The sequence below is a fragment of the Artemia sp. Qi Xiang Cuo genome, chromosome 17 (assembly GCF_049724085.1).
Source record: "Artemia sp. Qi Xiang Cuo chromosome 17, ASM4972408v1, whole genome shotgun sequence".
Classification (NCBI taxonomy): Eukaryota; Metazoa; Arthropoda; class Branchiopoda; order Anostraca; family Artemiidae; genus Artemia; species Artemia sp. Qi Xiang Cuo.
Window position 1 is genome coordinate 40,672,963 of NC_142810.1, and position 17,278 is coordinate 40,690,240.

The 17,278-nt window shown below is 33.4% G+C and overlaps 2 protein-coding genes across 4 annotated transcripts in view; one reads left to right on the plus strand and one right to left on the minus strand.

Annotated features, from left to right (window-relative positions):
• Positions 1–17,278, plus strand: part of LOC148942198 (protein HID1) — a 116,232-nt gene that overhangs the window by 51,923 nt on the left and 47,031 nt on the right. For both annotated transcript variants that reach the window (XM_089102864.1, XM_089102865.1), the window contains exons 7-10: positions 3,641–3,838; positions 5,874–5,964; positions 9,849–9,974; positions 11,278–11,382. In XM_089102864.1, the coding sequence (XP_088958990.1) occupies positions 3,641–3,838; positions 5,874–5,964; positions 9,849–9,974; positions 11,278–11,382 (520 nt within the window). The remainder of the gene's footprint in view (positions 1–3,640; positions 3,839–5,873; positions 5,965–9,848; positions 9,975–11,277; positions 11,383–17,278) is intronic.
• The window catches only part of LOC148942199 (oplophorus-luciferin 2-monooxygenase non-catalytic subunit-like), a 34,655-nt gene continuing 30,350 nt past the window's right edge, over positions 12,974–17,278 (minus strand). For both annotated transcript variants that reach the window (XM_089102866.1, XM_089102867.1), the window contains exons 5-6: positions 14,367–14,486; positions 12,974–13,197 (exon numbers count right to left, since the gene is read on the minus strand). In XM_089102866.1, the coding sequence (XP_088958992.1) occupies positions 13,028–13,197; positions 14,367–14,486 (290 nt within the window). In that variant the 3' untranslated portion in view covers positions 12,974–13,027. The remainder of the gene's footprint in view (positions 13,198–14,366; positions 14,487–17,278) is intronic.

The following is a 17,278-nucleotide window of genomic DNA, read 5'->3' on the forward strand; positions in this document are numbered from 1 at the left end:
AGGGTAAAAAATTCCCAAATGACATGTTGATTTTAGGCATGTTCACTTGCAGCACCCAGGAAGGAAATGTGAATAGCCTCGATATTCTTTACCCTGCAAATGTCATATACTTTAGTAAATATTTGGAGCAGATTATTTCCAATGGTCTAATTAGTCAATCTATTATCTGCATTATAAAATCTTCTAGCTATATCAGAAAGTCCTGGGCCTACGCTTTACCATTTCCTGCTATTATTAATATTATACTTTTATTTCCCTTAATATACCATATGAGGAGTATTCACAAATACAGAAAAAAGATACTTGCTTTTGGAATAAAATTATGCTCTGTCCTACAGAGAAGTGTCTTTTTTCCTTGAATTGTTCTTCTTTCATACTCTTATTTGCAATCACAGGAGTAACTAGACCTGCACTGCTCCATGCACTTAGTAAGGATACACTTTGCAGGTACCGATACACATGCTGTCATAAATGGCATCAAATCTGGCATAAAATATTTCATCAAGTTCTGACTCAGAACTTGGAGAGGGCCCTCCATCAAAGAAAGTCAATTTCTGGGAGCAACATGGGACCAGGAATAAGGGAGCAGCTGTAATTACCTGCAATTACTGCAAAAAAGATGTGAAGTCAACAAAGGGGTCTGCAACATCGTTTAAAAATCACCTTATGGCTAAACACAAAATTGCTGAACAACCTAAACCAAGTACTGTTCCAAAGAAGTCACATTCTGCAGCCTTGTCTCAGCTCAGCATGCCGAGCACATCATGTGAAACTAACCCAACTCAATTTGAAGGCACTGGAAAGAAAAGGGATATAAGAAATTTTTTGAAGTCAACAAAGCAGCAGCAGCTGGAGCTGAACAAGTTGTGTAGCAAAACGGTTTGCATTGACAAGTTTCCTATTTCGATATTTGAAAAACCAGGAGTAAAGGCTCTAATCTCTAAACTTACAGGAGGTCTTACTGGCCCCTCAGCTCGTACTGTTGCAAGACATCTAGTTACAGCAAAGAAAAGGAAGGTCAAGCAGCTCAAAGCTGAACTCCAGAAAGTCCGGAAAGTGAATTTGACCCTAGACAGCTGGTCTTCAAGAACGGGGTCTGGCTTTCTAGGTATTACAGCTCATTATGTGATGAAAAGCACTGATGGCAAGCTCACTTTGGTGCATAGAATCCTTGAGTTTAAGAGACTAAAAGTTGCTCACACTAGTGCCAACATTCTTCGTGCAATCCGTAGTAGCCTCCAGAAGTTCAGAATTCTACGGAAAGTCTACTTTATAATTACTGATTCGGGAGCTAATATAGTAAAGGCTCTCAGAGACGGTGACATTATGCGAAGCTCATGCTTTGCACACAACCTGCATAATGTGGTGACTAATGCCCTTAAGCTGTGGGAATGCAGAAACCAGGCAGATTTAGTGAGTGTTCCCCACCTAAATGATTCAGGATCTAGTTCAGAATCTGATGACAACGTTGATACTGCTGAACAAGATGACTTTCCTGACCTGATTGTAGGAGATGATGACATTGCAGAAACTGGCTATACCGACTGTAGTAATGATGATGATAGTAGCTCAGAATTAAATGATCCAGACCTTGACAGCGATAGTGAGAGCTCAATACCTAGACAAAGAGGCGTCTCTAGTGAAGTATTGACGCTGGGACCAGCACTGGTAAAAATACGAAAGCTGGTTAGAATCCTGAAAGTATCTTCCAAATCCCACGATCTTTTTGAAGCTATCTGCAAGACATATAATCTTAATCCATCCATCACAAAAGACATGAATGTTCGATGGAACAGCACACTTACCATGATAGAAATGTATTGTGCCCGAAAAGAGCCACTGTGCGACTTCTTCAACCATAACCTACGTGATGCTATGATTAGAGAGCTCGAACTTCACAGCAATGAGTGGTACATCATGGAAGCTGTCATTGAGGTTCTTCGCCCGTTCAAACAGGCAACAGTGATAGCTAGTGGATACAATTATGTTTCGGCAAGCAAAGTCGTGCTGATGATTAAGGGATTACTGTTGTTTTGTCAGACTCCAGATACTAGTATTATGGCTGAGTCAATCAATGGGCTGAAGGAACTTCTAGTTGTTCAGCTCTGGAGATACTTTTCAGCCAGTCCTAAGTTTGATATGATGCTCTTCACAAGAGCTGGCTTTTTGGACCCTGCAATTTATGAAAAAATTACACGTGTAGACAGAGAGTCAGCTCGTCAGTCCATCTCCTCGCTTCTCCAGCAATTCATCTCCGAACAGAGAAGCATAGAAGAACTCTATCCATTCCAATTGAACTCCAAATCTTTCCCTTTTGACGCCGCTCCTACTAAGGCAGGGACTAACCGAAAAGGGTCACCAGAGACTCTTGATCAAGAAGACAGCTTGTTTTCTAAGTTTCTTGACACGACTGGGCTACGGATGAACTCTACGAGGCAAAATGCCAACGGTATAAGCATTGACCGCGTGGCAGCAAATATTATCAGGGCATATGAGGAGAGAACTCCTGTGTTTTTGAGCGAGAAACGAAGATCAGGACAAAATAATTCTGATCCACTAGAATTTTGGTCTGATTGCTTTTACACTTACCCGGAGTTAAGCGAAATTGCATGTATGCATCTATCAGTCCCTGCAACTTCAGTACCCAGTGAGAGTGCATTTAGTATTGCTGGGTAATTTATGCGAAAGCAGTGCTCACGAATGACTGCAAAATCACTTGAACTCCAAATGTTTTTAAGTGATAAATTTTAGTTTATCTGGTCTTTTCAATATTTGGTCTTTTTGTATATTTGGTCTTTTTTATTAATCTATATTAATAAATATTCACTTTCCTCTCGTAAATCTAAAAAAACAGAAAAAAACCAGAAATATCTGTTAGAACGACCGTTTTTTAAGTAAAAACAGGTCGTTTCTGTTTTTCGGTAAAAAAAACGGAAAAACATAAACGGATTTCCGTTTTTTTTTGATCGTTTTTGTTTCTGTTCCGTTTTTTCATTGCCGTTTTTTACCGTTTCTGTTTTGGCCAAAAACAGAAACGGTGCCGACCGCTACTCCCCATAAAGAAAATTAGCGTAGAGGGGGGGGGGGGGGCTAGTGCGTTATGCTTCAGCCGGTTTTTAGTGTATTTCAATTTTTCATTTACCTTTTTTATATTATTTGCCTTTTTTTCTTTCTCAGACTGCGAATTACGAATTGGGTCATTCTCGGATTGTGGTACGGTAGTTGATTCTTTAAATAAATATCTTATGTTCTTTCCTAAATTACTTGACAAAAATTTACCTAAAACATAAAGGTAGAAGATGGAATCTCAACTTGGCGCAGCTGCGACACAATAATTTCAACGAAAATTTGAAAAAGGCTTCTGCTAAAAAAGTGAATGGTGATCTGTAAAAGTTGTAAATTGACTTATACGGAAAAAAATGGGCGATATAGTACCATAACGACAAAGATATACTAATGAAAACTGATCCATTTCTGTTGATGCTTGAATTACGCAGGATTATCATAGTTTTGACAAGATTTTTGAAGAAATAAAATTTCAGTTGGTGATGAGCAAACTGGAGTCTAGGGGGGTGGCAGTGGCCCCCCCCCCTCTGTCACACAGCAAATTACGCCCCTGAACTCGTATTTTTTTTTTCAGACTGACATACCTGAAAACTTGTTCGTCAATTATTTGTCTCGGGTTCATCGTGACGAAGACTTTGCATTTATACTTCACGGTTTTACGCGGCTTTTGAACAATCCGCTACTTCAAACGTATCTTCCAAATTCAACCAAAAAAATCCAGTGTCATCAAGAACTTCTAGTCCTGTTTTGGAAAATTTGTGATTATAACAAAGTAAGTATAATAACTGAAGTTTTCCAAGTTTCAAAATAATAGTTGAAATTAAGAAAAAATAAAATTAATGGTAATAAAATTAATTAAAAGTAAAATAATAATACAAAATATTAATTAGAATTGATAGTAAAGGAATAAAATTAATAGTTGAAGTAGTATTTTTACTGTGTCGTTGTAGTTCATGGACGCCCATAACTGACTTCCAGGGGGGGGGCAAACCTCGTTTAATTGGAACTTTTAATGCTATATAATAGAAATCTCAGAACAAAAATATAAAAATAAGGCAGCATTATAAGGCTATTATATAGCATTAAAAGTGCCAATTAGACGAGGTTTGCCCCCCCCTGGAATTCAGTTATGGGCGCCCATGAACTACAATGACACAGTATAAGTACTACTGTTTTGGAAAATTTGTGATTATAACAAAGTTAGTATAATAGTTGAAGTTTTCTAATGTAAAAATTTCAAAATAATAGTTGAAGTTACTACTAATACTACTACTAACAACTCACCGCAGCACCAAGCCGCCTGAGACCAACACAGCTACGAATGCTCCTCCTCAATCCCATCCCTCCATCCTTTTTACACCATCCCACGAAGTTCCCATTTCCTTTAAATCTTTCTCTATGACATCCTCCCGCCCTAGACGAGGACAACCTGCTTTCCGTTTAGCCCTAGACAGTTGGCCGAAAAGGACAATCTTCGGCAATCTGTCATCCTTCATCCACACAACGTGCCGTAGCCACCTCAACCTTTCTTTCATTATAGCCCTAGAGAGCGGTATTGAACCACATTTTCGTACAGCCTATTATTTGAAATACGGTTTAAATGAAATTAATGGTAGAAATATGAATTAAAAGTAAATTAACAATACAAAACCAATAATAATAATATTATTTAGAATTGATAGTAAAAAAATAAAATTAATAATTTTAATTTTTAACTTTTTTTGAATTAAGATTTTTAATAGTTGAAGTAGTAAATATTAATAAACTTAAAAGCTTTTTTTTGCGAAAAGTAAAAAGAAATAGATCGTGTGTGGAATGGGAATTCAGAACTCGTGCGTTGTTTAAAACGGTGTTATTTCGCAAACTTGTTAGGGGGTGAGGGGATTTTCAATCATTACTCTAAACAAGGACTCTTGGCTGATTGATTTAAACTATTTTTATTTTTTTAATTTGGCCCTCAATGCTTTAGGTTTTTTCCAAACTGTGTTATAGTGACATTTTGTCACCATAAGCAAGTGACCTAATTAATCTGGTCTGGGGAAGTGTGGAAGTTTTGGCTGTGGAATATAACGCTCCCTTCTCTCATTTAAACTAGTGAAAAAGTCAGTTTTGAGTAATTTGGTAATATGGAATAAACTGCTTAAAACAGATATTCGTTATCAAAAACTTCACTTTAGTAAAGCAAGGCATTTTTCCTAGAAGATTAGGGACCCTTGAGGTAAATATAGCCAATAATTTGACACAGCTATGGCGTGCGTTGCCCTTAGATGATTCTATGCTGTGGTGATTTCTTTTTGTTTTAATATATTTTTTGGCAGGTTGTTTTCCTTTTTAGGTTTTTATTTTTTGCCCTTACATTTTCTTAAAAGTATTATAAACTTTCCGATTTGAATGCAAAATTGTAGAGAACTGGTAATTTACAGTATTTAATTAGTGCTTCAAATCAAGTTTCAAATTTAAATCAAGTTTCTTTCTAACGTCAGACTCGTCTTTTTTTTTATTTTTTTGTTTTGCTTAAAAATAATGGTGCTAAATAAAAATAAGATTTCACCGAATTAAGGATGGATTAGAATGACCTTCAAATCACCATAACTTATTTAGTTGTCTTAGTGTATTAATTTTTTTTTTAAGTTTAGGTGACTTAATTTCTCCAGTATGTATTCTTATGTTTTTTAAGAGTCTTGGTGTTAAACTTGCTATCATAGAACACGAATGGTTTGAACGTTTTCACCTTATTGTTCGTTGAATCTTATTTTACCATTTTGAATTCACTTACCCTTGGACACTAACGTTTCTTTTCTTTTCAGAAGTTTATGTACTATGTGCTGAAGAGTAGTGATGTTTTAGATATACTCGTTCCTATTTTGTTTCATTTAAACGACTCTAGAGCAGATCATTGTGAGTTGTTTTCTTCTTCTTTTTTTTTAATTGATATATATATATATATATATATATATATATATATATATATATATATATATATATATATATATATATATATATATATATATATATATATATATATATATATATATATATATATATATATATATATATATATATATATATATATATATATATATATATATATATATATATATATATATATATATATATATATATATATATATATATATATATATATATATATATATATATATATATATATATATATATATATATATATATATATATATATATATATATATATATATATATATCTCTCTCTCTCTCTCTCTCTCTCTCTCTCTCTCTCTCTCTCTCTCTCTCTATATATATATATATTTATATATATATATATATATATATATATATATATATATATATATATATATATATATATATATATATATATATATATATATATATATATATATATAGACTGGACCAGACACATCTGGACCAGTCTTCATTTGTAATTTTTAATAGCTTTACTAGTATGCATGTATTTCACAAGTTTTACCTGACATAGGGATACCATATAGATCTTATGGTAGAGGCTCCACTGTGCCGGGTAAAGAAAGTATAGCCTCGAGATCCGTTAAGGCACGTGGTATTTCTTCTGATGAGCCCTAATGGAAGGTTCTACTTGGAAATATTTCGCTAGATTTAAGGTGCTTTTGCTTGTAAATTTACAACGACTTACATTTATTGATGACGACTTTGCATGGATTTGGAAATTTCTATTTGGTTGTTGGTTCGGTTATACTGTTTGGTCCTAGGTAGTTGGATAGATGAGTAAGGTTAAAACCTCGTTCAAGTGCACATTTGTCTCAATTGCTGGATTAGGACGACAGTTTTTTTTTTTTTTTTTTTTTTTGCCAAGTAATTACCTCTTAAACATAATATATATATATATATATATATATATATATATATATATATATATATATATATATATACATATATACATATATATTATGATATATATGTATTTAAGTTTAGGCTCTTAACCCATTTCTGATATTTATAAGCAAATTTAACCTAAACTGATATAATCTAACTTAACCTAACTTTAACTTTTACCATCGTAGCTTACACAAGACTTAAAAGGCTGACTCGCAAAGCTAATTGAATCAAAGCAGATATATTTATATATATTTATATGTATTTAAGGTTTGGCTTTCAACTCATTTCTGATATTTATAAGCAAATTTAACCTAACATAATCTAACTTAACCTAACTTTAACTTTTACCATCATAGCTTGCATAAGCCTGAAAATCTGATTCGCAAATCTAATTGAATCAAAGCAGAGAAAAAGGAATTTCGAACATTCACCGGTGAATGTCAACATTAACCAGATTTCGGACATTCACGGTAACATATATACTCTTTACCTGTAATATGTGTACATATAATATAAGTATCTGTGCATGGCCTTATTACCCATCATGATGTCCAAAAGCACTACTGATTAAGTAGAAAAAGTAAAAGGAGATGAAGGAAAGCCCAATAACTTAAATCAGGACTTAACACCTTACCGAAACGCATTCACATAAGTACTTCTAACTTTAGTCGATCACCACTACATTTGTTTTCTTTTTTGGACAGCATTAAGGGGACCAGCGACCCTAGATCTTGTCGATATGGTGTTGTTGCTGGACCAAACAGGCAACCAAAGAATGTGCTGCGTGACATACTTATAAAGACGTTTTCCAACTTTTGCAGTATCACTGTAAAAAAGGAACCAAATGACGGAAGAGTGAGATAATTTGGGATTATTAAAGCGTTATGTACAAACGCTAAAATTCGGTGATTCCATTGTAGATTCAGCATAAACTTTAAACTTCATAAACATAAAATCCAGGTCTAGTTTTATTCAAAAAATCTTCCACCAGAGTCTAAGTTGTAAGCTTAGTTTTCCCCCAATCGACATACCAGGGAAGCAATGTTATCCTGTTCAAAAGTGACGTGATCGCCAAATCATAGACAAGCTGTTTTTGACTATAGCTATTAAATAGCAGCAATTCAGTTTTACTCTTGTTAAAATTTAGCTCCATGGGCTCTTGTTCTCTTGAAAAAATGCGAAAATATTCTTCTAAGAAAGTCTGAATACTATTAACTCTCAAAATATCATCAGCATAAAATACTAACGAAACATCAATTCCTTTAAAAAAACATGCTCCATTTTAGAGTTCTGTTGCGGCTCAGGAACAGTGACGGAGAGACTAAAACACCCTAAGAGACTAAAAAAGGCTAAGAGACTAATACTGTTCTTATTTAGTATAAACTGATTAATATTATTTACGCAAGGATATAAAAGAATTATAACTCTAGCACTCAACTTCTCATTCACATCGCGAAAAACTCTTTACGATAAAGGAATTCACTATGTGTTTGTAAGCATCTAGTAGAATATGAGCATGAATGCCAGAGCCGAGAACTATTGAGCTGTCATCACCAGCCAAAAATAACACTTTTAAAAACACTCAAAACAAAAAGAGGTGAATTTAAGAGCTTTTAGGTGCTTAATTAAGTTTAGGAGTTTATGTATATGTAATAACAACATTATTTAGTCTGTTCTTGATACTGTTCAGTTTGCTTGTCCTTCTGTTCAGTTTTCTGTTCAGTTTGCTTGTCTCCTTCTTATTTTCTTTATATTCGCCATTTTTTTTTTAAGCTGTTCATTGAATTTGCTCACATTTTCATCTAGGACGCTCAGCTAACCTCATTTCCTACCTTAACCGCAGCAGTGTTATTCTCGCACATAGTACTGGGTAGGGGATGGATAAGACCTTCGCAAAAGCTCTTTATTGAATCATACACTTGCTCATAATCTATAAAACTAAGGACTAAAGGGACCTGATGACTCGGGCTTTTCTCAGTTTTTAGTCCGAGAGTAGAAACTTAGTCCAAGTTTCTAAAACCACACTGTTCTCTCTTGAAACTCAGAATGTTTGTGATTATGCTGATCTGAGCGTCCTAGATGAAAATGTTTTCCTCCATTTTCCTCAATCCGATTATTAGATTGCAACTATGCTATTGCTGAATGCTAAGAAGGAAACGTACAAAAAGATCGCAAACGTAAACGTAAAAAAAGCGCAAACGAAAAAAAAAAGATCGTCAACGTCATCTATTGTTCGGTGCTTCTTGCGAACGCTGTAATCCTTTTGAGCTTGAAAATCTTTTTTAGGAACAAATCATGGCTCTATACTCGTTCCTGCAAATTCTATGCCCGAGCCGAGCTAATGTTCTTAAACTCATTCTGCTTACTGGGATAGACGGGTAAGGACATATCCTAAACAATTTGTCTGCCAAATGATTGGCTCATTACACATAGCGTTTCATGGTAGCAATCATCCTAATCTCCCCCGCCATATGTCTCTTTGAAATGCTGAGTGCAGTGAAATCAAGCAGCTGAGTGCTGGTGGTATAAGTAATCATAAAAGAAGAAGAAGGATCCTGGCATGCTCGAACACATTAACATTCAAAACTGGAACTCTGCTATATTTCAGATAGCAATATAGTAAAATCAAACTTAGCCATGTTTTTTTCCTTTTAAAAACGAAACAACACAGAAGAATAAAAATAAAAACGAAACAACACAGAAAAAAATAGCAACAGGTAAAATAATGAATTACCAGAATAAAAAATTTCCAAGCCAAAAACCCTAATTTCAAAAACAGGCCACTCATCATATCTACAATAAATTAGCCAAAAAAAATAAAAAAATATATATATATATATATAAACTGTATAATTTTGTTCCTATTTTTAGGGTTCTACGAATTTCAATTCCAGTGGAATGTGATTTGTACTAAAAATATATTTAATTTTTAGCTCGAATTGGTCTAATGCATATTGGTGTTTTCATTCTTCTTCTTCTCAGTGGTGAGCGTAACTTTGGTGTCAGACTTAACAAACCCTATACGGCTAAAGTTCCTATGGACATTCCTGTATTTACTGGTAAGTTAATGTATGGTTAGACGTTAAATCATATGAAGAAAGAGAAATTGGGTTTGTATTTTTAAAAGTTCAATTGCCTTTTATGATGCCTCCAAATAAAGATTTGTTATTTGTACTTGGTCGTTTAATGCTGGTCAGGGAGTCTGGGTTTTCATAAAGGTTTTCAGCCCTTGATTCTTGGTTTCAAAACACTTTTGAAACTAGGTTTCAAAGTTCTCAGTCTTTGCACTAGAAATGACTAGGAATTAGTGCATCTTTAATAAAGCTGCTGATTTTTAAAAAACTTCGCCTTCTGTTAAGGGGATATTTAGAAAAAGAAATTATTTGATTTTGAATAAAAGTTTCTGGATTTATTTCAAAAAATTAATTTATTATTTTGTATAAGAAAAATTTATTAAAAGGAGACGAAAGGTCGCATCATATCTATCTTCTCTAACTATAGAGAAGAGTCAGATGCTATGGAAAACTCGGCTTTCTTTCCTGCTATTTGAAACAAGGCTGGAACTCGACTTTCAACTTTAGTATCATCTAGCTCTCGCTTTGGAGTAATTTTTACAGCCTCCCCATGATTGAAACCCTCTCCTTCGAGATGAATTCTCTTTTTATTTTCGTGAATAGAAAAAAAAAAATTGCGGGACTATGTTTAGCGAATAAGAAAAACAGGAATGGGTATTCCACCCTTGAAATTCAAGATGGAAGAGAATTTTTGCTCACAGAAAAGATCCTGTGTATTGGGTGTCGCCATGATGGAAGAATATTTCACATAATTGTCAGTTTTTCTAGCTATTTTCTCCCAGCCCCATTGCACAATTGTCTTAGAACTTCCAACTAGAAGTGAAAGCAAGGCCGTACTCAGAGGAGAGGTTAGGGGGGTTTTAACCCCTCTCGAAATCTTTTTTGACTCGTAAAAACGTAACAAAAATGGATATAAACAAATTTTGTCTGCGTTTTTTAGTTTTTTTTTGTGTAACTCCCCCCCCCCGAAAAAAATCTTTGAGTAAGACCTCCTCTGAAAAAATCATGGGTACGGCCTTGATTGAAAGTTAATAGCTTGAAACATTAACCAGCACACATTCCTGGTTTATAATTCCACAAATGTGGGCTTTCATTCTAGCTATTGCTGGGTTCACTGTCATATTTTGTTACATAATTAGAATAAGAAACTGTTTGAAGCTTAACTACTTTTTCAAATCTCTTTATGGTTTTTGTCTTTAAAAGATCTTGACTAAAAATTTGGGTTTTTTGGGATTGCTATATTTGTTTTGATGGATTCAATCCTAACCAATTAATTACTAATTTTCAGGAACGCATGCGGATTTACTGGTTATTGTTTTTCATAAAATTATCACAACAGGCCATCAAAGGTTGCAGCCGCTATTTGACTGCCTTCTCACAATTCTAGTCAATGGTAAGTTTATATTTTTGAAGGATAATTATGTTTAAACGAGTGTGGGAGTTTACAGAAAAAAAGCGAGGCACGTATCTGAGATAAGAGACCTGACGTATTTGAGAATAAAAAAAAAAAAAAATGCCAGCTTTAGAGTAAACATCTTATCCTAAATAAATATTTATACCATCTAATTGGCTTCATTGTCATTTGTGTTTTACTGAAAACGACTTTACTGAAAACTAGCTAGATTAACGAATTAAGGATTCGTTAATAGCCAAACTCGAACTTCCAGTGCTTCTAGGCCAATTTTTGGGAAAACACTTAAAACTTATTCCAGCGATTTCTGGAAATTATTTGTTGAAGGATGTTCGTGCTCTGTGCCCAGACTTACGTAAATAGGATAAATTGGCCGAGGTGTCACAAATGGCAAATTTTAAGAAGCCATAAAAGCCACCTCTTTTTCTTCAAGACCGTATCTTTTTCTTCACCGTATCTACATAGTGTTACTTTCCTATTTTTATTTACTTAAATATCCATTTATTTTGATAATTTAAATTGAACGAAGAATAGCTCTAAGGTTTCTGGTGACTTTAAACGAATTAACGAAAACAATTTAAATTCATATTAAGCTCAAGAGCATTGCCACGTAACAAAATTGGACAAATAGTATTTAATACTTGTATAAATTTGAAAATTGTATAAATATTACTTATTTATTAATATTATTAAATATTACTAATTTATTACTAGTCTAAATATTACTAATATTACTTAAATATTACTAATTTATTGCTAATATAAATTCGAAATTCATAAATTTTGTTATTGTATAAATTCAAACTGTGTGTAAATTACATATATTCAAAATAACAGATTATAGCAATACTGTATGAGATAAACGGCAATTTGGTATTTTTATTATAAATATATTTTCCTTTTAGATGTTTATTTTTATATCAGTGTAAGCAACTTTGTGAAATAAGCACGATTTGCAGTATTTTCAATATAAGTATAGATTTTGAAAAAATGAGTTTTTCTGTGAAACTGTTGCTCAAGCTTTAATATTCTACTGATGCATAATGTATTGTAGTTTGTTTAATAAATTACTGTTGCTTACATTGCTCTCCAGCTGAAATACAATTTTTCGGCTGCCTAAGCGGACTTCTTGATTGCTTGTTTATTTGAAGCCAGAAAGGTGCCAAACTAGCTAGGACTGGTGCCAAATCACAAGAGGAAGGGGCAAATGTATTTTTACGAAATCGAGGATGAGGGGCAATTTTATTTAATTTTTATTTTCGCAATTTAATTTAATTTTTGATTTTCATTTAATTTTTTTTATTTTATTTTTTATATAATAAATTTAATAAATTTTTTGATTTTCGCATATAAATATAATTTTTTTGATTATATTATTTAATTATAATTTAATTTTTTGATTTCACAATAAATTTAATTTTTGATTTTTGCAATGAAAATACAACAAAAGATATTGTTCAATGAAAACACTACAAAGCGTATTTTTCAAAATCTAGGAAACAAGGGGGGAAGGGTGGATGGTCTTATGCTCCCTCCAATTGGTGCAACTATTATCTAGATATGACTTCTTGTAATTGGTCATAATTTTATTGGTGTAAAATAGCTAAATAAAAAAGGCAATAAATATTTAAACCGATTCAGTTGTCGGCTCGAAGCCTTGACACGTTTCAAATTCTTCTGGCAGAAAGTCTTGAATATTTGACATGGAACCTGCACAGATGGCGTTGTCGACAAATCTCCTAAGTGTAACATTGGTCACCAACCAGGCTACGTCGCAGTCACATTGTAGCAAGTTACCTATAAATCAATTAATATTTGTAAATTCTTCTTCTGGAAATTCTGCGAGCTTCCAAAGGAAATACACCACCAATGATGCTTAATTTCAGCCGGACATTATCTTCATTGACTCGCCCTCGTGTAATGATAATGAATATATTTTTACAAATCAACTCTGTAGTGTTTTGGAGCAAAAGCAAAAGATTTTTTAAACTATTACTTGACTTTAAATACGCACAATATATGTATTGATAATGACAGATATATTTTTACAAATCAACTTTATATTGTTTTAGAGCAAAAGCAAAACATGTTTTAATCAATTACATGGCTTTAAATATACTACAAAATAGAGTTCACCATTAAAATCGTTGAGAGATTGGAGTGAGAAATTTTGTCGCAGATTAGAACGATTCTTTTGCTAAAATATGTTTCCTCAGAAAAAAAAATGAAAGTTCTCAGTAAACTGTCTTCAAAGTAAGGGGTATTCTGGTGCCCTGGGATAGACAAGATCTTACCTGACAAATAGTCAAATTATTAACTACAGCAAACGGCTTTTCTTTCAAAAGGTTTACTTGTTAATTTTTTTACCCAAAATTTCTTACTTTTCTAATCTTTCTTACCGGACATGCTAAACTGCATGAGCTTTTCTCTTTTTCGAGGTGCTGTATAAAGGGGCTCTCTTTTAAGGTAAGCTAAACTGTAGGAACTTTGCTCTATTTTGAGAGATCCTGTATGAATGTGCCCCCTTTTAAAGGCAAGCTAAACTGTATGAACTTTGTTTATTTATCAGGTTCATAGTTAATTAGGGTGGTAAATTCAAAACACAAAAAACTATAGATATTCATACCGACGTCCCTGCAATAATTGTTGGCTTGCTTTACCGTCAATTATGGGCTTGCCCATGGTCAGCTAAAAATGATTATCAATCAAGAAAGCTATGTTGAGTGTTATTGTAAAACACGCCGGTAAAGATAAAATTCTGCTCTTTTAGTTTATAACTGCTATTTCCCTCTATCCGTTCGAGAGGGGCTCCCCTTGTTGACAGGGAGACATGCACGCAGGAATTTATTTGGAGACCTAATTCCAAACTCATCCAGCTTTAACCCGACTGTCTCCTTTTGTATGGGCCATTGTACTAGTCCCATTTTGAGCATAGGAAATGAGGGTAAAGTGAGTAAATAATTTACCTTCCAAATATAATTGAGCTCCTTCTGTCATAGCTCCCTCTAGCACTGGTCTGTATACTTCTTCTTTTAATTGTGTAATGCTGTTATATGATGCTTCAACAAGAAACGGGACAACACCTCCTATGTAAATTTGAAAATAATGAGCTTTAATGGTATATATATATATATATATATATATATATATATATATATATATATATATATATATATATATATATATATATATATATATATATATATATATATATATATATATATATATATATATGTATATATATACGTATGTATGTATATGTATATATATCAAATTGGGCTGGATAAGCTGCATATACTTGATTAAAAACATTGGCAAGGGTGTATTCAGGATTTTTGGCCTGGGGGATTTATTTTTATCGGAGGGGCGGGGGTACAAAATAAACTTTAAAAAGTGCTTCAAAAATTTGTTTATACGCATTTTAGTGACGTTTTTACGAGTTGGACAATTTTTTTGAGGGGGTTAAGCCTGTTACCCTCTCCCCTCCTGGAGATAAAAATATCTATTATTATGTTCTCTCCTTTTACCAGTTCATTCTGTTGGCTGTAGAGAACTATGTCTATGTTTCCCTACTTACATCAGTGTGTTTCTTTGGAAAGAAATCGTATTTCCGGGTGAAGACGCCTCTATAGCCCTACTTTTAGGAGGGCGGTATTTATTTATTTATTTATTTTTTTTAAGAAACATCGAAGATGAATTGAAGTGTTCAAATGTATGAAACATGAGTTTATTTTCAATTTTCTAGTTCAAATTACCCAGTAGCCTTCTTTTCTAAATTTTTTATTTGTTCCAAAATTAGTCTCAAGACTGGGGTGTGAGACATTCTGATTGTTTAAGGCAATGGTTATCAAAATTATTTAGACACTGTATTCCTTTTTACCCACAAAACATTTTAGGTACCCTTTCTCAGTTACCGGTACTAAGTAAACTATAGCTAAAATATAAATAAAATTGTTAGTCTTAGAGTTAAAGAGTTGTTTTATTTTTTGTTGGCCGGCCGCGTACCCCCTAAATTTTTGTGCGTACCCCCAAGGGGTACACGTACCACACTTTGAGAACCACTGGTTTAAGGGATCAACAAGCTGTGCTTATCGCAATTTTTCTATTTGTTTTTGTGATATGTTGGTTGTTATTTCTGTTCCTTTTTTTCTTGACGTATGAAGCCAATTTATCTCTGCCAGGGCTTGTGACTGCATTTCTAAAATAGAGTTTATTTTATTTCCAGTCAGCACTTATTAGTATCCTGTGCAGAACAGAAAAATCGTTCTATTTACTTCTACAAATCTGACCTCTAGATCCAACAAGTCTACATTAATCTTTAATAGAATGAAGGAATATTAACATATAAGAAATATTAAACATGTAACATATAAGAGAATATAAGGACTTGTTTTAAACATGTACAATGAGCAATTGAAGCTTGTTGCACTCTGAAGCTCAATAAAAATTTCTTGATTACAACAAGCAGATAGGACAGCAAAATTAGACAGAAGACCTTATTTAAGCCCAGTTTTTTTTTGGGACGCCAAAGCTAACTAAGATTAAATACATCACATACTGCGGAAAAATTCCCAATAGGAAAAATATATATAGAAAAAATAGGCTAGGATAGAATGTAGGCAATAGGCTAGTCACGTCAGTCAGTATATTAACATCAAATCTCTCATTCTTTGCAAAATTAAATTAAGAAAGACGAGTTTTTTAAATGAAAGTAAGGATCAACATCAAAACTTAAAACGATCAGAAATTATTCTGTCTATGAGGGGGGGGGTCCTTCCTCATCTTTCGCTCTTTATGCTAAAGTATTAAAGTCCTTTAGGAATTCTTCTCATTAAAATTCAAAGGCCAGTCTGTTTGAGGAGTCTTTCTTAAAGGACTGTGACAAAAAATCAAACTTTAGCATAAAGAGCGAGGGGCGAGGAAGGGGCAGTTGAATTATATACAGATTGATATCTGGTCGTTACAAGTTTTAATGTTGCTCCTTATTTTCAGTTAAGAAACTCGTTTTTCTTAATATAATCTTCGACGGTTTTTGAAATTTTGCATGGAAATTACCCCCCCCCCCCCCCCTTGTAGAATTTTCACTCTAAAATTTCCCCGGAAAATTTTCTCCCGGCAAAAATTCTCCCCTTGGACCCCCCCCCCCCCCGCAGAAAATTACCCTAGAAAATATCCGTATATTTCTCAAGAACAGATACTGTATGTAAACAATGGACAATTTGGATATCTGAAAATCCTTTCTCTGGGGTTCGTTTCATCCCTAGAGGCATAATTATTAAACCTTTAAACTATGCTGAACCCAATGGCTATCCCACAGTTTTGATCAGGTGTTTTTGGGGTAAAAAAGGGGCGTTGAAGGAGGGCTAGTTACCCTCCAAACTTTTCGGCCATTTAAAAAGGGCAACAGAACTTTAGATTTCCGTCGGATGATACCTCTCTCGATTTTCTAAAAACATTGGTTCTATACGATCACTCGTAAAAAAAAAACAAACAAAAAAACAATAACAAATAAAAAAGCATCTAGGGTTTTTCTTCTGGTAAAAACAAAAATGCCAAATTTCACTTTTTTGTTGATGGGAACTTGACACCACTATACTAGGGTTTTTTGATACGCTGATTCTGGTGGTGTAATTTTCATTAATATCGCTTGATTTTTCGGGGGTGTTTTCCCCCCTCCCCTTTTAAAAAAATCCGGCAAATTTTCTCAGGATCGTAGTTTATGATGGATAAAATTAAACTTAAACAATTTTATATATTTGGAATCAATATAAAAAGCCAATTCTTTTTATGTATTAATTACTATTAAAATTCTCGTTTTAGAGTTTTGGTTACTATTGGTCCGCTCCTTAATTACAGTTTGTTACTACTGTTTGATACC